The sequence below is a fragment of the Ciconia boyciana genome, chromosome 16 (assembly GCF_034638445.1).
Source record: "Ciconia boyciana chromosome 16, ASM3463844v1, whole genome shotgun sequence".
In the NCBI taxonomy this organism is placed as follows: domain Eukaryota; kingdom Metazoa; phylum Chordata; class Aves; order Ciconiiformes; family Ciconiidae; genus Ciconia; species Ciconia boyciana.
Window position 1 is genome coordinate 4,232,415 of NC_132949.1, and position 19,562 is coordinate 4,251,976.

General features: G+C 36.5%; 1 protein-coding gene across 16 annotated transcripts in view; it reads left to right on the forward strand.

Moving 5' to 3' along the window:
- BPTF (bromodomain PHD finger transcription factor) overlaps window positions 1-19,562 on the forward strand; it is a 59,026-nt gene that overhangs the window by 28,004 nt on the left and 11,460 nt on the right. For 9 of the 16 annotated variants that reach the window (XM_072881644.1, XM_072881645.1, XM_072881641.1 and 6 more), the window contains 19 exons: window positions 194-325; window positions 875-1,004; window positions 1,791-1,926; window positions 3,200-3,421; window positions 3,725-6,152; window positions 6,385-6,509; window positions 6,747-6,875; window positions 7,166-7,316; window positions 8,121-8,244; window positions 9,683-9,935; window positions 10,364-10,525; window positions 11,515-11,663; window positions 12,030-12,153; window positions 12,692-12,915; window positions 14,179-14,401; window positions 14,635-15,521; window positions 16,279-16,361; window positions 18,216-18,441; window positions 18,879-19,228. In XM_072881644.1, coding sequence (XP_072737745.1) covers window positions 194-325; window positions 875-1,004; window positions 1,791-1,926; window positions 3,200-3,421; window positions 3,725-6,152; window positions 6,385-6,509; window positions 6,747-6,875; window positions 7,166-7,316; window positions 8,121-8,244; window positions 9,683-9,935; window positions 10,364-10,525; window positions 11,515-11,663; window positions 12,030-12,153; window positions 12,692-12,915; window positions 14,179-14,401; window positions 14,635-15,521; window positions 16,279-16,361; window positions 18,216-18,441; window positions 18,879-19,228 — 6,258 coding nt within the window. The remainder of the gene's footprint in view (window positions 1-193; window positions 326-874; window positions 1,005-1,790; window positions 1,927-3,199; window positions 3,422-3,724; window positions 6,153-6,384; window positions 6,510-6,746; window positions 6,876-7,165; window positions 7,317-8,120; window positions 8,245-9,682; window positions 9,936-10,363; window positions 10,526-11,514; window positions 11,664-12,029; window positions 12,154-12,691; window positions 12,916-14,178; window positions 14,402-14,634; window positions 15,522-16,278; window positions 16,362-18,215; window positions 18,442-18,878; window positions 19,229-19,562) is intronic. The other 7 variants (XM_072881646.1, XM_072881647.1, XM_072881652.1 and 4 more) reach the window with 5 other exon arrangements.

Consider the following 19,562-nt stretch of genomic DNA (forward strand, 5'->3'; position numbering starts at 1 on the left):
CAAGCACCATGCTTCAGTGTATTAAAATGTAAGATAACATGTTTGTGTTTTGTGATGGATGGCTAAAAGGATTGCACATTTGAATAAAATATTAAAATATAGGCGGTTTTATCCTATCATTAAATCTTATTAACATAGCATGCTATATTAGTGCATGTGTATGTTTCAGGTTTATATCTTTTTTCCAATTTAGGTCTAACTGGATTAAGGCTGTTCAGATGTGCAGCAAACCTAGAGAATTTGCACTAGCGCTGGCTATATTGGAATGTGCAATTAAACCGGTTGTCATGCTGCCAATCTGGCGGGAATCGTTGGGGCACACTAGGTAAAATAAATAAACATTAAAATCTTTTTTTAATATGAGAACTTTACTTTGTTTTACAATTACTAGTTCCTCTAAGCCTCTAAGAATTATGTTTAAATTTAATCAGTCATTCAGCACTTGAAGTGTCTTTCTCAACCAGAAACACCGAAAATACATGACAAGATTTTTATAGTGTTGTTGCTCCTGCAAAGCAAGTTTGTTTTCTTTATCTGAGCAACAGTCTCAAAGTGATAAAATTTTGGGAGACTAGAAGAGCAAATTTCAACACACTCAGTTCAGTGGAGTCTGTCTTTTGTCTCTCATTGTGTCATAGAAGCAGAAACGAAATGTGTCTGATGTTAGACACAGTTGCAGGCAGCTGTGTTTGCCTTACTGGAATAGCCAAAAAAAGCGGTGTTCCTATTGCGAGTAATACATATAACCTGATACTGATACTCTTAACTTCAGATACTTAAAATTATTCAAAGGGGTGGTATATGCTGTTGTTTGACTTCTTATATTTGCTTACAAGATCCTGTACTTAAAGGTACTTAAATCTATATGTATTAGATTACGCAGAATGACAGCAATAGAAAGAGAAGAAAAGGAGAAAGTGAAAAAAAAAGAGAGAAAACAAGAAGAAGAAGAAACAATGCAGCAGGCTACATGGGTGAAATATACATTTCCTGTCAAACATCAGGTAGTCTTCTTTTGTGTGAAGAACAAAAAAAATACAGAAATTGTTGATTTCATACTCTTTTTCTGTTTTTGTTTTAAACTTAAATGTTTAAAGTAATTGCATTACTCTCTGCCATTGGAGTAGGAACCATGCCCACCTATTCAAGCACATAATCTTGGTTTGAACTAAATTTGACATGTATTATGCTCTTAGTGACACTGCCTGAGTTGACGGATGTTTGTCTGCAAAATGCAGCCTTTCCTAACGGAAGGGTTCTAGATGGTTCTTGGAATCTTGTCTGTATGTCTGTCCCTGTCCAGTGCTCCCCTCCCATCCCCACTCCCCCCGCAAAAAGTTATCCTAGCTACCTTTACTTTGGAAGGTTCTGTTATATGGTGGGAACTACTATAGAAACCTCTTTATATTCTTCTACAGTAGATATTAAATACTTTTTTTGGAGTGGTTCTTTGCTCTAAATTTGTTTGTTTGTAACAAACATACAGGTTGATTGAAAAATTTGCATAATCTTTCAGTTTTTAGGTAAATAGATTCTCACTGTTACATGAAATTAAAATGGTTTTTAGATGTTACTATGATAGAATCAATTTAATTATCAGCAGATATAGCTTTAATTTTAGATAGTACATTATTTCACAAATATACTTCAACTTGCTTGAAAAAGTCTGTAAATTGAAGTTTTTTGTTTGGTTATTCTTTTTAAATCATCTTAGGTTTTTCAATGGATCTATACATTAATAGTGCAGCAAATAGCACCATTAAAACTACTGTTTTGAAAATATTTAACAGGTTTGGAAGCAAAAAGGAGAGGAATATAGAGTAACGGGATATGGTGGCTGGAGCTGGATTAGTAAAACACACGTCCACAGGTTTATGCCCAAACTGCCTGGAAATACTAACGCAAATTACAGAAAGTTGCTACCAAGTAAGTGTCTGCATTGCTTACTTTTTTTTCAATTACTAACATACTGCTTTTTATTGCTTATTCAGTTATTCTGTTAATTATTTGCTTGTGATATTTCTTATGTAGACTTCGTTACAGTGTTCCAGAGAAGCTTCTGCTAACCTTTGTCCATATAACCAGTTCAGTTGTCAATAGACATTTTTTAGCTACATTAAATTGTTTCAGTCATGAAGTTGTGTGTAATGTTTGTACAGCTTTGTATAGCCTTATTTAAATTAAAGGTAGATAAAAATTATGTAGATAATCACAAGCAAAAAGTAACATCTTAAATATTGGTGTGTATATATATATGCTTTTTTTCCCCCCGTGCATGTTGACAGAATACAATTAACCAATTTTATCTGGAAATAACAGTCTTATAAGGGGGAGGGTATTTATTTCTCTAGAAAGTTCAAAATACACCTTCTCACTTATTCGTTCCAAGGATTTATATTAAAAAAGAAAAATTTTGCACAGCTGACTTTTAGAATCCATCCTGAACTGTATGAGTCTTATTTATAATAAATTTAATCTTGACTTTCCTTTTAAAATTTAGAAAATGGCAGCCCACCCTATATTACATATCAAAATTATTTCTTTCCTCACATACTGATGTAATACTTTCCCTGTTGCTTTTAACTGGATCAAACACAAAATGGATGCTCCTGCTTTTAGTGTTGTCTACGTGATTGTTAAATTAGATTTATTTTGCTTTCTGTATGGCAATTAGTAGCCACTACAGTGTTAAGCACAGTCATTTGAATACTAATGTCCATTCTGGCTTAACTGTAGAAATCAAAATTATTTAAAATTATTTGTGAATTTTCAGAGTCTGAATTAATATGCTCTTAATAGGCTGGGTTTTCAGAAAGTGATATTTAGCTTCCTGAAAAATGGGGGGCAAGGGGGGTGGGGGCGTGGTTGGGGGGCAGGGGAGTGTTGTTGGGTTTGGGGGTTGTTTTTGTTTTTTTTGTTTTTGTTTTTAAAAATGCTGAACATGGACTCCTGAAAAAATAATGTAGATGAAACATTTTTATCTCTGGTGGGCTTTTAGATTTTTTTTATTATTATTATTATTATTATTACTTGATATTGCACTAAGCTTCATCTGTTATGTTACCATTGTATACTTAATTCTATTTCTGAATTTCAGTAATGATGTGTGAATGATTTGAGAGGTAAACTAACATACATTAAAAGGTAGCAGAGTATAAAAAATATTCTGAATAATTGAAACCATTTAATTTGTTAATAGCAAAGAGCGAAGATGAAAAATGCAACTTGGATAAACGAAAAGGTCCAATTAAGGTAAAAATAGAGAAAGACAGAACAAAGGATTGTCATGATCTGCAAGCAAAAGACAAAGCAGATGTTTCAGAAACCTTGGAGAATGTACGAGTGAAAGAAGAAAAGTCACGTGAAGACAAAGTAGAAGTTGATACAATTTCTGAAAACTTAGATCATGCAAAAGACAAAGGTGATATACTTAAGTTACTGTAAAACTAGCTATTCATTACAACATTGCATGTGTAAAAGCATAGAACCTCAGAAATAGCTATTGAAAAACTGTGTAACAGGTTTTGTCAAGACATTTAAAATGTCTCAGTTAAGTGATTGCTTATTAGCCCTTGTAGTAGTGTCTGAAGTTTTTGTTCCCTTTTTCTTGAAATCTATTAATATGCTGAAAGGTCCATTTGTTTCTTGGTACTTCATGTAAAAATATAGTTTGGTATTCATTGTTAGGGGATCTTACTGATTCAGAGTTATTTCTTCTTCACAGTGGAAAAAGAAAGCGATGGTGAAAATGATAAAGTTATCAAGGAAGAACCTATGGATGTAGATGATGTGAAAACTGAATCCCCCATAAAAGATGAGGATAGTCATTGTAAGCTGGATATAATCAATGTCAGCGAGGGATTTCATTTAAGGACTTGCTACAAAAGGAAAGTAAAATCATCAAAATTAGATGGACTACTTGAGAGGCGAATAAAACAGTTTACACTGGAAGAAAAACAACGTCTAGAAAGGATGAAACTGGAGGCTAGTGCTAAAACAGTAGGCATTCGATCTGTAAGCCCCCAGAAAAACATAGGTGAGCTACAAATGAGAAAAGTAAAAGAAGGAAGCCAGTTTGACATGTCTTCCCAAGATCAAACCTATATTTCAGATAAGACCCAAACTGAAGATGCAGAACAGGACTGTTTACCAATCAGCAGCATCTCTTGTACCAAAACTGGTGAGCTAGATGAACCCTCTTTGCCTTTGACAAACAGGCTGTCAAAAAGAGAAGGCCAGCTACTGGATGAAGACTCGCCTCAATCCTCTGAAGGTGAAAGCTCCATTCAGAATGATAGTAAAGAAAACAACCCTGAACCTATGACTGCTCATAAGTGTCAAGGACAAGAGGTTCTTGGAGACTCTGAGAGTTCCTTTGTGGATGGCTTGAAACAAACAAATGTGGAGGGTAGAATCAAGTGGGATGTTTTGGAAACAAGCGAAAAACCTTTGAAACAAAACCTACCTATTACCAGAGTATCTCAGCATGAATGTGAAAACTTAGAGCCAGTGGCAACTGAAAGCAGCTGTAGAAAAGATGCTTTGGCCACTCTTGAAAAAAGAGAATCAGAAGGGAATTCTGAACAGCAGAGCAAAGATCCAGAAAACAATTGTATGATAAAAAGCCATATTGAACCAATGTCCTCTCAAGAAAGTGAAATGGAGGAAGAAATTGCTCCAGGAAAGACTGAAAGTAAATCGGAAAACAAGGTTATATTTCACCAAAAATCAGCTAGTAAAGATCTAGAACCATTTAAAACAGACCTAATTTCTGAAAGAAACCTTGAAAGTCAAGCTCTGGAACATATGGATGAGGTAGAAGTTGATGAGGGTTTACCAAGCTCTAAACTAACTGAAGCTAACGGTCAAAAGAAAGGTCAGGAACTGAAAGTGGAGACAAGTACCATAAGCAAATATCTTGATCAGACAAATCTAAATAGTGTTACTGACAAAAAGAATAATACAGATGAAGAAACTGAGACAGACTTAGAAAAAGAAGAATCAGCATTTCAAATGAATGGAAAAGACAACGACATTACAGTATTATCAAATGATGACCGCTTAGTTAAAGATACCTGTGAAACTAAGGCAGGGGGTGATATTGAACCAAAAGTTAATAATATTAATAAATCCATTCCAGAACATGAAATAAAACCATTGACTTTTAAGGAATCTTCAGTAAAACCATTCATGAATGGTGACATCATGATAGAGGACACAAAGGATAAAAATAATGTGGACCCTAAGTCACGTCTGCAGAGTTCACCTGAGTTTGAATGTGGAGAGAGGCTTCAGCCACCAGATGAAGTTCCGAAGTATGTGCAGAAAACTGAAGAGAAACAGCTTTCTCCTGAGAGATCTGCCTTTGTTGGCACTGCTTCCACACCAACGTATACTGTCTGTAAAGAAAATAACCTGAATAGTGAAATAGAATCTATGGAAACTGAAGTAATTGAGGATAAGAAAGTCGCTCCATCGCCTGTAACCTCATGTGAGGAATCTAGCTTGAGTAGTGACTTTGCTGATCAGAACGGTGTACAGACGTATAAAATGGAAAATATTAATGGAGAAAGTAAAATAAAAACTGTTATTACTGAAGTGACTACCACAACATCAACTGTGTCTACAGAATCCAAGACTGTGTTTAAAGTTGCAGAGACTGTAGCTTCTAATGATGAGAAAACAACAGTAGTATCATCTACAGAAAATTGTGCCATATCCACTGTAACTACCACCACTACTGTAACTAAGCTTACCACTCCAGCTACAGACAGTAATGTTGATGTCATTTCTGTACAAGAGCATAGTAAAACAGTGGTTACAACTACAGTAACCGATTCACTGACCACCCCAGAAGGCACACTGGTGACTTCCATGACTGTCAGCAAAGAATATTCTACAAAAGACAAAGTGAAGTTAATGAAATTTGCAAGACCCAAAAAAACTCGTTCTGGAACTGCCTTACCATCTTATAGAAAATTTGTTACCAAAAGCAGTAAAAAAAGCATATTTGTTTTACCCAATGATGACTTAAAAAAGCTGGCCAGAAAAGGAGGGATCAGAGAAGTTCCTTATTTCAATTACAATGCAAAGCCTGCCTTGGATATCTGGCCATATCCATCCCCAAGGCCAACTTTTGGGATTACTTGGAGGTACATACTTTACATTTTTGAGGGAAAGTTTAGGATGTGACTAAATTAATTGAATTTTAAAATATAAGTAATATATGTATTTGTGCCCAAACATGCAAATTTTGCTATTTATTATTCAGTAATTTTCTATATTGTTCAGTAAAGGTAGAATGGAAAACCTTTGTCCCATTGGTTTGGTTAGGTATTTTAAATACATTTTTATTTTAAAATATAATTATTACTCTATTGTTAGGTACCGACTTCAAACAGTAAAATCATTGGCTGGAGTGAGCCTTATGTTGCGGTTATTGTGGGCATGTCTCAAATGGGATGATATGGCAGCAAAAGCTCCACCTGGGGGAGGAACTACACGTACAGGTATTATTTCTTTAAATTTCTGGGTTTCTTAATGCAAAAGCTCTTGATGTTAATTTTTAGTATTACACTCACTCTGAGCATTTCTGCAAGGGCTTGATGTTAGCTATGGCATTTGAATTTTTTTAGTCAGCAGTTTGTACTAGTCGCTGTTTCTTTACCTTGAGTATATGGGGTTGATTGGAGATTTAGCTTTTATTTGTTTTCAGTTATTAATGTATTGGGACTAATTTGTTGTAGAAACATCTGAAACTGAAATTACAACAACAGAAATAATCAAGCGAAGAGATGTTGGTCCATATGGAATCCGGTCAGAGTACTGTATAAGAAAAATTATTTGTCCCATTGGTGTACCCGAGGCTCCGAAAGGTATGTTTGTTTATACATTTTTTTCCCCTTCCCATAAGCTCCTACAGAAATTAGGTAACTGGATCTTTATGTTAATTCAGACTATCAAGGGAGCAAATATAGCTTGACATGAACTATTCATTCGCCTATTTGAAACAAATGACGCATTTAACAAACTGACGTGATATTTCTGAAGCTGAAAGGCCTTCCTATTTATAAAATGAGACTGAAAGAGACAGTAGACCTTGGTTCACACTTTAATTTTGTTTTATGATTGAGCTTAATGTGTGTGTTTTGACTGTTCTCTAAAGAAACTCCAACACCTCAGAGGAAGGGACTGCGATCAAGTGCGCTAAGGCCAAAAAGGCCAGAAACACCCAAGCAAACGGGCCCTGTTATAATTGAAAGTTGGGTAGCGGAGGAGGAATTGGAACTATGGGAGATCAGGGCATTTGCTGAAAGGTAAACAAACTCAAATGAGCTTTTAAAGAAAGCAGTTTTAATTTGTGTGTATAAGTTAAGTAAAAGTTCCCACTAGAGAACACAAACTTAGTAGCTACAATCAGTAAAAGCGGATCTGTGTTGCATTTTTACTGTGTCTTTTGATATAATGATAGTCAAGCTTAAAGTTGTAAAGCTGAACTATTTGCTGGTACCAAAACTATTTTATGCAGATCTTACAGATTTGTTAGAACTAATATTATATTTATTTTTCCATGCTTATGAACTAATCACTGTTGTATGCTAAAAGGCTATTACTATAATGCATGGAAAGGCTTTAGGCTACTTTTGGCATGACTTTAAACAGTATGGGTTTAAATACTTCTATAATACAAAAAAAATGATTGTGTACAAGTAAAGTAAAGGTAAATTCAGCCTGAGAATATTCAAGTCATAAAATTGGTATTTTTGGTATTGCATGCTTGGAGTTGGAACAACATTTTTGAGTCTCTTGGAAAGAATTGTTTTAAATTAATGGTATTGCATAGGTTGTTTGCAGTCTCAGGTGTAATTATAAATTCCAGGTTTGATTAATAGTTTCCTGGAAGGTGTTGCAGTAGTTTAGCATCAGAATATTTCAGGGATGTTGCATGCAACTTCAATAGTTTATTTCAAAATACTTTTTAAGTCATGACCAGTTTTTCAGTGATCTTCAGTCTTGATGCTGGTTCTTGTAAGAGCAAGTAAACTGGATAAAATGAAATCCAGTTTGATGGTTGGATTTTATGTGGTGGTATAACTTACTTTCGGTTGTGTCTTTGGCAGGGTGGAGAAGGAAAAGGCACAGGCAGTTGAACAACAGGCTAAGGTTAGTGAACAGAAGAAGGCAGAGGAGTTCAAGGCCCAATTGGAGGCTCAACTAAAACACCAACGATTGGCTGCCCAGCAGGTGGGGGAGCTATTGGTAGTCCCACCTGTCAGCAACTATGCACTGGTAGTCCACATGCATTAGAATGTGGGAAACAAACTTTATTCCTATCTTACACCATTTTTCAAATAGTTTCCACCTCCGGTGTAAACTAAGCCATCAAACAATGCTGCTCCCGCTGTGCACATTCGTTATTTTGAAACGGGGTTAAGGCAAAGATTTGTTTTGGATTCCCTTTTTTTTCACCTAATTTATAACACTTTAAAAAGGTTTAGTTTGTTTCCATTTTAAAAGAAGGCTGAGAAGCACCAATCTCCAGGTAAGGTCAGCAGTGTTCCGTGGTGTAATGGAAAGCTGCCTTAGTATATAGCTGACCTGGGAATACCACTGCATTTGTTCTTCATGCTTCAATCAAATTGAATGTTTTGATTTTATCCTATCTTAAGTTGGCTGAATGAAGCCCATTGATAATTTTTTTTATATACATATAGATAAGTGTGTATGTATAGATGTAAGTGTGTATGTGTATATAAATGTATGCCATTAAAATTGGGAAACCCAATGCCATGTTGGTATTTCACATACATTATTAAGAATTGTGCTTTTTTCCAACTTACTCCTTTTTCATTTCATCTTCCCTGAAGAAAATACATTACTAGTGAATAAGTGTTTCTGATTCGTGGGCATTACTGCAATAGAATGCTAACCAAACACTGAAATTTAAATTAATAAATACAGAGATAATTCTAGTAACATAGGGAAGAATGTTAGATTAGTTGGAATTTTAAAAGAGCTTACTGATACTGTCCCTTCACAAAGTGGCTCTTTAAATTAAATGTACCTTCTTGACAGTTACAGCACAGAAGTTTGCTGGGTAAGGTAAGGGATTTTGAACCTAATTTTTTTAAACAAGCTGCAAACTGGATTTACAGTTAAAAGAATAATTTTAAAAATTACATTCTTAATGGTGAAGTAGAATGATACAGTCTCTTTTTCTTTTTTGTAACTGGCAGGATCTCAGTGCAGGCAGCTCTAAACTTGGGAATGATAGTAATAAACTCTGTGTTAATGATGGTGTACCGCTTACTGACGTACAAGCAGGCCGTATGCACGTGGTCAAAGCCAAATATAGATGGTTATTTTTCAGAGTTTTTTAACCTTTCAGATTAATCTGAGACTACTAATAAGTTTTCTTTAAGGTAATATGTGCAGTGAAATTAACACAAGCTGAGGATTTTGAAGATGGTATAAAGGAAAATTTCTGGGTCTGTACTATCAGTTCTGCAGGTCAAGGAGTCTTGTGCTGTACACAAGCAGCCAATTTTTCAATCCTTTACAACTTGAACTAAAATCCTACCGGAGTGCTTTATTTTTCAATACTAGGAAGAGACTGCATTTATTTTACAAAATCTGAAAATGCTAATTATCCCTTTGTTTAATTTTTTTCTAAATTCTGTAGAAACGGCTGGAACAGCAGAAGCAGATACCTGCAGCAGGTGTGGCCCCCACAGTCACCACAGCCAGCAGCACTGCAACTACTGTCTCAACAGCACAGAAAGTTGTGGTAGGCCCTTTAGCGGGCCCAGTCCCCACTGGAACCAAAGTAGTACTTACTACAAAAGTGGGTTCTCCAGCTACAGTAACATTCCAACAGAACAAGAATTTCCATCAGACTTTTGCTACTTGGGTTAAACAAGGCCAATCTTCAACAGGTAAGTAGCCATTTATCACGGAAGGAACATGTAAATAGGATGAACTCCAGCACTGCACCTACGTCTTCACCAGAATATATAGCATTATTACATTTCTTGTTATCTTTGCTCTTAACTCTCTTGCTACGTCAGCAGGGTACTTCTGAGTTAATACCTGTAACTTTTCTTTGCTCAGACTTGCTAGGTAGTCTTATTTCTGACCTGTCACATTTATTACTGACAGTTGTTGTACTATTAATCATTGATAATGAAAGCATTCTATGCTGTATCGTACTGTTTTCAAAAAAGAATCTTTACCAAAGAAAGTATGATACATTCAAAAATGATTGTAAAAATAATCCTGTAGTTTGCTGTTTCATACTTGAAAATAGTCATTTCATTGACTAATTATTCTGCTCTAAAACTGACTGTTCTGTGTACCTCAATAGCCACTAGCACAGCTGCCACTTCAGCCACAACCATTGCCAGCACAGGGCAGACCTTCCAGATCTCAGGCAGTCCAGTAACGATGGCAGGGAAAGTGATAACTAAGCTGCCACTCCCTGCAAACAGCAAGATTGTTGCCGTCAATGTGCCATCAACTCAAGGAGGTAGGGGAAAGGGAACTGAATTAAAAATGTATTCTAGCTTGCTGATTAATTCTCCATTGACACTATTTTCCCAGTGAAGTAAACTGTGACTTGAAAGGGGAAAAAATATTTTTTTTATATATATATATGTATACACACAAGTTTCTAGAGCTTGTTCCCCCTGTATTGCATATTTGTGTCTGTAGGGGAAAAATGCAAGTTTTTTTGCCTATAAATTAGTCTACATTTCATAGTGCAAAATTTTAGAAGCTTTATTTTTAACAATGTGGAATGAAGCATGCTTTTTTTTGTTACCTAAATTATACATCAACAAAACAACTTTCTTCACAAAAAAAGCTGCTGTTCTTAGTTATTAATGCCTGCATCTGCTCTTCACTGATGAGCAAGAGTTTGGCTCCAAACTAAGATTAGCGTTTTTTCTTCTTGCTTCAAGAAGAGAACTTAATACTTTGAGATTTGTGAATGTATATTGAACAGAAAAGCTAAATTCTCTGTCTCCATTATACTTAGCATCTGAGGAAATAATGAAGGCTACTAGTTTTGTATTGAAATTTCTTAGGTGACAGGAAAAGCATTACCCATTTTCTTCAGCACCACGAGCTTGTAGGTGAAAGGTGTTTAAATTGGTCTCCTACATTTTAAATTAATCAGATTATAGCTCTTAATGGTTGTATAATACTAATTTGTGGCACCGTGTCAGTGCAAGGACTTATTTGTAGTTACCATCAAACTGATCTTTGTGAAGATTCACTCTTTCCTTAATCTTTCCTAAAATACCTATTTCTTAACTTAAAATGTAGTTAGACTATCGACAACGTATAATGCTGCTTCTTTTTACAATATGACAAAGGTTCTCCCAAGAAATGTTGAAAGACTCAAAGGTGTTCTAGAAACCTGGAGACTGATTTCTAAATGCCACTCTGGAGTTGCATTTACTTCTTTTGCTGGCAATTATGTCACTAATGAATTCTCAATTTTTCTTTAATTAGGTGTTGTTCAAGTTCAGCAAAAGGTATTGGGTATCATTCCATCAACTACAGGTGCAAGTCAAACATTTACTTCATTCCAGCCAAGGACAGCAACTGTAACCATTAGGCCAAATACCACAGGAACGTTAGGAACAACAAGCACTTCACAAGTAAGATGTTTTTCTGATTATTTAATGCAAAAAAATATGGGTGCATATATTTTAAGTTATTGGCAGATATTAAAAGTTCTGTCTCATCGCTTTTCAATGTTTTTGGCTCATCTCAGCAATAATGTTTATGGATCCTTTATTCCAAGGAGGTACAACAGTTCTTTCCAAGTGGAAAAATTAATAGTTTAGAGCTTGGTAAGCCTTAGCGGTGTGGGCATAGATGAAAAAATATTGGATCTGCTTGTATCTTGTCATTTCTTACTGTATTTAAAAAAAACAAACAAACAAAAAAAACCCAAACTTCAGGGCATATCCCAGTGGCTTTTTTCACAAGTTTACATATGCTCTCCATTTTGGTGTATGTAGGTAGTGCAAGGGACACCACTCCGCCCTGGTATGACAGTAATACGGACACCACTTCAGCAGTCAACACTTGGAAAGACCATCATTCGAACACCTCTAGTGGTGCAACAAGGTATTCTTCCAGCCAGTAGGTTCATTTTAATATTTAAATTTCCAGTGTGAAATCCATGGTTTGTTTCTTCATAAATACTTTGTATTGTATGTCCGAATGCAAAAATACCTCACTTTGATGCTTGACTTCTAACAAGTGTGTCTTCTGGCTCTTGAATGCGTCGGTTGCAGGCTTTGTCAGTGTTGTTCGTCATTGACACTGGGAAATCTAGTACTTATTTTTAAGGCCATTCATTTGAAAACAAACAAAGTTTAGAATAATTGTGCAAAGAGAAAGCTTTTTGTTTTGGTTTGGTTTTTTTTGTTAAGGCAAGCTAAGTATTCGAAGCACTCCATAAGTATATGAATTGAATTAAAATAGAAAACATTTTGCAGACATTTTTCAGTCAACCACACAGACAGATGGTTTGTAAAGAAAACTTATGTGCACACTGCAGTATTTGCTTCACATGTCTGATTATACACTATTGCACGTTGTTGTGACTCGGAGGTTTGCTGTGCTAGTGGTTAAAATGTTGGAAACGTGTTTCTTATCACAAATTATTCTCTTACAGGTCAGACACAGCAAGTGGTGACTCAAATAATCAGGGGTCAGCCTGTCTCAACAGCAGTATCTAGTACCAGCACAGCTGCTTCCAGTGCTGGACAGAAGACCGTCACAAGTCCTGGAACACCACCTCAGCAAATACAGCCACAAACCACATCGCAGCCACCCCGCCCTCAGCAGGGACAAGTGAAACTTACTATGGCGCAACTCACACAGCTAACACAAGGACAGGTAAAACATTTTACAGCCTCTGGGCATGAAAATGTGCTAATACTTACGATACATCTTATGAAGCCTTTGGATTTCAGCAGTGTAGTGTATCTGCTCATAAATTTATGTTTCAGCCTTCATTTAGGATGACCGACAGCATAATTACAGACTGAAAGAAGCTTAAATAGTATATGTAAACTTTTAAATATCTCTTCCTATTGTATTCCCCAGTAATATAAGTAGCATCAGGAAAGTTTAGCAGTATGGAAATAAGTATTTGCACTAATAGCAGTAAGGGACATAATTATTTTGTATGGCCTCTTTTGTAGACCATCAGAACATAATGTTCATTCCTTGTCTTTTGATTTTGTGTGAAGATTTAGTTTTCATTCATGTTATCCAGAGTCTCAGAGGAAAAATTACAGTATCTGGAACTGGAGGAGGAAAATGTTCTTACAGCTTCTGCTCAGATCATGAAGGTCTGTTGGCAAAATATAAATTTAGAGTCAAGCATAGGGTAAAAATAGACTTCTGTGAGTTACCACAATACCTATTCTTCAAATTATAAATAATACATGTAAATGATTGTAATGTCTAGGCTGCTTGTTGCCAGATAAGATTTTTATATGTGGAACAAGACTCAGAGTTCATTTCCACACCAAAAGACTCGGAAGGATTTTTGTAGGGTCCTTATTCTGTTCTATGGGTTCACAAAATGTGGAGTTCTGCATCTAGGGGTTGGGACAATACCCTGCCTTCTCCATCACTGAGTTAAGCGTGGTGTCATGAGCTGCCTAAATGTTAGCTTAAGCAACCGAAACTCACAATACATTACAGACTGAACAGTCAGTCATGAAAGCCTACAGTTGGGTAGGATCTGATACACGGGTAGGAAATGTTTTCATTGCAGAGGACTTTTACACAAACTGTTGGGATTCTTGAGAAAATAATTAATAGTATGTCTAAAATCATCCATGCCCTGTATTGCTTGTGAATTCTAGGAACAAATTGTAGGTTCCATTGTAGCTGCTTTCTGGCTAGAGTTCTTGTCAATATTTGGATGAAAATATGTGTAACTAAGTCCAACCCAGTAATCTGTTGATGATAGAATTGTTGAAAGAGTGTTTTAGTATTTCATGATCTCATGTGCTAGTTTTGAATTTTAGGAATTACAGTATGTGGTAAAAGTACTGAATTCTGAAATCCAAAACCCTAATTCTTATTTTCAGCAAAGTCTGTCTAAGAAATATATCAGTAATACATCAATATTGACTCTTCTTTTAGGGTGGCAGTCAAGGATTAACTGTGGTAATTCAGGGACAAGGTCAAACTACTGGTCAATTACAATTAATCCCTCAGGGTGTGACTGTAATACCTGGTCCAGGACAACAGCTTATGCAAGCAGCTATGCCAAACGGTACCATTCAGAGGTTTCTTTTCACCCCACTACCAGCAGCTGCTACGACAGCTAGCACAACTACAACAACAGTTTCTACTTCAACCTCGGGTAAGCATTGTTCTGTTCAGCAGAGAAAAAGCTTCAATTTCAGTTGCATGGGAGTTTTTACACAGTTGGAGATGGTCTGTTACTACAATAAATTTGTTGGAAGTGTATTATAAGCTTAGAAGTCTCTTTAATTTCTGCATAGAGCTTTACAGTAGTTCTAAAAGGTTCAAATTAGTAAGGCTCATAGACATGTCATTTGAAATAAATGGAATACTTGTTTTTATCCTTCACAGCTACAGGGGAACAGAAGCAAGCTCTACAGGCACAGCCAACATCAGTGCTGCCGCCAATTCAGCCACAGCCTCAGAGTCAGCAGCAAGCCCAGCCTCAAGTGCAGAACCAGAGCACTCAGCCTGTGCCGCTGGCCCAGCCACAGGCACCTCAGCCAGCGCTTCAGCCTGAAACTCAGACCCAGCCTGAATCTCAGACTCCAGCATCTGTTGACTCTCCAGTTACACCTGAAGCACAATCATCTAAATCTCCAGTTCAGTCTCCAGCACAGACCCAGGCTCAAGGGCAATCTCCAGTGCAAGTCCAGAGTCAGCCGCAGACTGCAATCCTTCCACAAGGCCAGTCCCAAGTCCAGCTTCAGCAACCAGCTCAGGTGCAGACTACAACCCAACAACAGATTCAGATGCAGCCCCATGCTCCCATACAAATTCAAGCTCAGCTGCAGCAATCACAACCTCAGGTTCAGACTTCAGTCTCAACCCTTCCAACTACTCAAAGTTTAAATCAGGTTCCTGTGCAATGCCCAACTCGTCCTCAGCTGCAACTTCAGCAGCCTCCAACAAAAGTTATTACAGTGCCTCAGCTTCAGCAACAAGTCCAAGTTCTCTCTCAGCTTCAGTCACATGTTGTGGCTCAGATACAAGCCCAACAAGGCAGTGTGCCCCAGCAGATCAAGCTTCAGTTACCTATTCAGATCCAACAAACTAGCCCAGTACAGGCTCACCAGATTCAGAATGTGGTAACAGTTCAAGCAGCTAGTGTTCAGGAGCAGCTGCAGAGAGTTCAGCAGCTCAGGGAGCAGCAACAGAAGAAAAAGCAGCAACAGATAGAAATTAAACGTGAGCACACCCTTCAGGCTTCTAATCAAAGTGACATTATCCAGAAACAGGTAAAGTTAACAGAAGGAAATTAAACTTAATTAATGAAACAACTCTCATTTTAAATGCCTGTTCTTGTTAACAATGTTAATACATTTGATAGGCAGTTAATTTGATTCTTTCAAAGTTTGTGCACGATTGCTTTTGGCAATTTAATTAAATATTCTAAGTTAATTCAGCACATCAAGTCAATTGTACCATGTTTGCAGTCTTCTGGCACCTTGATTCAACTTACCACTAGCTGCTGGGACAATATATCTTTATTCTCAGTTCAGGAAAGATAGGTTATAGATAGGAGAGCTGATGTTCAGAACACATGTACAGTACTTTCATTGTCTGCCATAGGAAACTGAGGTTTCAAAGAGGTATCTGAAATGTAATGCTGTTGGATGGCTGCGGGGCTTAAAAAAATACATATATATAAAAAATAGACTCTTACCATTTTTTTAAAATAAAACAACCAGTCACTGTCAATTTACATTTAGTCCCTAGGTTTAAGCAAAATATCCTGCGGGGGAGGGGGGTGGGGGTGGGGGGTGAGGGGGGTGGAAGTGGTGTTAATTTTCAATTTCATTTTCAATTTTCAAATAATTGCTTTAAACAAGCACTGCCCCCCCCAATAAAATCAGTTTTATTTTGTCACTTACTGAAATAAATAACACTTTAACTTTTTCTTTAACTTAGGAAATGTCCTGGTTCTCCCAGTAATATTATGAAATACTGGCTAAAGTTTTCATAATTTATTTTGGATTCTGTATCATCCTGCAGGTGGTTATGAAACAGAATGCTGTCATAGAACACTTGAAACAGAAGAAGACACTGACTCCAGCTGAGAGAGAAGAAAATCAGAGGTGAATATGCATCATAGTGTATCTTTAGATGTGAAAGTTTTACATTTATGACATCTTTTAATGGTGGTATAATAAAACACTGGTTTGTAAAAACCTGCATAAAGATATTTTTCTATTTTAAAATTGGTCCAAGTAATACTCAAAAGTAACTTTCATAATTATGTTCTTAATTTTAAGTAATTGAATCCTGTATATTCTCAATTTTATTTTGATTATTTGTTTTTAAAGTGAAATGTTGTATTGCATGTGTTTGGAGCTGGCCACAGTTTTTTAAATTCAAGGTAAAAACCATTCTTAAAGGAGCACAGAATGGAGACTTAATGGTTTTGTTGCAGAAAAGCCTGGTTTTTGTTTGTCCTTTATCGTGGCAGTTTATTTCCATTCTTGTCCACTGTACATCCCACTCTACAGAAGGAATTGAAGAGTTGGAAGATAGTACTGTTTGACAAACTAGATTTTATACTTGAAGCTGCTAAACACAAATTTGGAGTGTTTGTCATTTGTCTTGGGGTTATTTTGACTCCTTTTCACTCATGCAGTTGCTTCAAGTGGATAATTGTAAGTGTGTGTGTTTTCAGTAAGAAAAAGAATAGTGTTTTTTATAAAATTTTGATCATCAAATCAGAGTACAAGCTTACTTGATTACAACAGTATCACTAGGTGCTACTCAATGTTCACAACTGCATAAAGAATAAGATGTATTGTCATACACTCTTAATTTAATGGTGTCAGCCAAATTGGTATTTAGACTGACAGTCCAATTAAAAAAAAGAGTTCTAACTAGCTTGATTCATGGTGCAGCTGTCTTTCCTTCTCAGTGATTTTTTTTCTTCTCCAAAAATGTAGTTTGTGTATCTTACCTGGTGAAAAACCAGACTAAACCAAGTAGATATAGTGCAGGTAAGAAGAGCAAAGTAAACAAAATTGTATGGCCCTACAAAACATCTAGCATATTAAATATGTCATCAAAATACAGATGTGTATCAGGAGACAATGTGTCTAAGCCTAGGACTACAGAGTTAGCAGCAGCTACTTGTCCCGACCATTGTTATTTTGTTGTTTGCTTTCAGCTCATATGTCAATGGGAGTTATTTTTCATGGTCACTCTGGCAACGAGAAGCATTTAGTTTTCTAGTGGGTTTGAAATAGAATGGGAACGGAAAAGTAAATTCAGAAGAACCAAAATACATTCATTTTCTAATTGAAATATAAAACAAAATAAATGGAAATTGCAGAACAAGTGAGCAGGAAAAGAGATTTATAGTTGAGTGTACAACAAGCAGATGAAAAATTAATCCTGAGTTGTCATTAGTGAAGAAATTGGGCACTGTTTTATGGTGAATTCTATACACTGAAAAATATTTGTCAGTCCTTATGCCAAAATACAAAAACTCAGTAATATTTGGTGGTTACTGGAGGGTGGAAATTTGTTTTAAAGAAGGTGCAGGCTTCCAACTTGCTTTCATCCTACATCAGAATAAACAAAGTCCAGCTCTTTCAAACATATGTGTGGAAACTGAATTGAATGAAAATATCTCTCATCATACTAAAGCCTAAGCTTTGTTAGGAGTTTTATTGGGGAAGGGGAGGAACAATTAGTACTCAGATCAGTTAAAAGAAATTGGGACTGGCCCTCTTGAGCCTAACTAGGGACTTGATCTCTCCCAGTGGTGTTCTAGTAAATAAGTATGAGTGGAAGCAATGTGTGTTACTAAATTTACCTTGTACATCTTAAGAAATGTAATAATTTAGCTTGCAACTTGCAGAGACTGGAGAAGTAAATGATTCTGCATTCTCAACTGGGGATAAATAGGCAGCTCAACATAATGTACTTTTTCTTAATTTCTTCCCCAGAATGATTGTGTGCAACCAAGTGATGAAATATATTCTGGATAAGATAGACAAAGAAGAAAAACAGGCAGCTAAGAAACGAAAACGAGAAGAGAGTGTAGAACAGAAGCGTAGTAAACAGAATGCTACTAAGCTCTCAGCTCTGCTTTTCAAGCATAAAGAACAGCTGAAAGCTGAAATACTGAAAAAAAGAGCACTTCTGGACAAAGATCTACAGATTGAAGTGCAGGTAAGGACAGTTATTCTCACAGACTAATTTGATTTTAAGCTGGGGGAACATTTCTGTGTTAATCTTTAATTTATCCGTTTGCTCAGTTGGATTTTAAGGAAACATACAGGAAGAAGTTCTGGTTGTGGATGCATGGATCTCTGCGAAGCTAGTATATGTCCTTTTTATGCTTCTTGTTTTTCATCTGGACTGAAATTACCTTGTTTCCTGAAACAGCTTCTGATAAATTACAGCCAATGGGTCATAGTAGGCCAAGAGTGTCATCCCTTAATGTTACGTGAATTGTAGGTCAAGCACATTAACAAATTTGCATATTTAAATGGCTTTAATTATTTTCTTTTGGTTAAGCATGGGGATTTATGTCTAGATTTTAATCCTGTCCTGGAATAATCATATGAAGTGCCTCCCTCTCTATTTATTCATTTAATGTACTTCAGGAGGAGCTAAAGAAAGACTTGACTAAAATTAAGAAAGAAAAAGAAAAAGCCCAGGCAGCTGCTGCAGCTGCAGCAGCCGCAGCAGCCGCAGCTGCAGCCGCTGCACCACCACCACCACCGCCACCACTGCCACCACCACCGCCACCACAGCAACATGCAGCCCCCGTCACCTCCTCCTCCTCCACCACAGTCCCAATGCCAGTATCCTCCCAGAAGAGAAAGCGAGATGAGGAGAAAGATTCATCAGCTTCCAAGTCCAAGAAAAAGAAAATGATTTCTACTACCTCAAAGGAAACAAAGAAGGACACAAAGCTTTACTGCATCTGTAAAACGCCTTATGATGAGTCTAAGTGAGTAGTGAATGCCATAGCCTTTTACCATGTATTCTTAGCTTTAGGTTTAGTATTTAGCTGTTAGTGCAAGCTAGTTCTAGAATTGGAGATAGAGTATCAGGTGTTATTGCAGTGATCACTAAGGTATAAAGAATAAAGTCTCTGTTTTCCACTAGCAGTTACAAAACTATTAGCATACTTGATTTATACTATTAATGTACGTGACTTATATTTTTACTCGTTTGCATGTTTCCATTGTATGACTTTTCTGTCTCACATGCACATATTCTTTTTTCTTTTTTTCCTCCGCTCTGTTATTCTTTCTTTTGCCGTTTTGCCTCTGCCTCGGAAG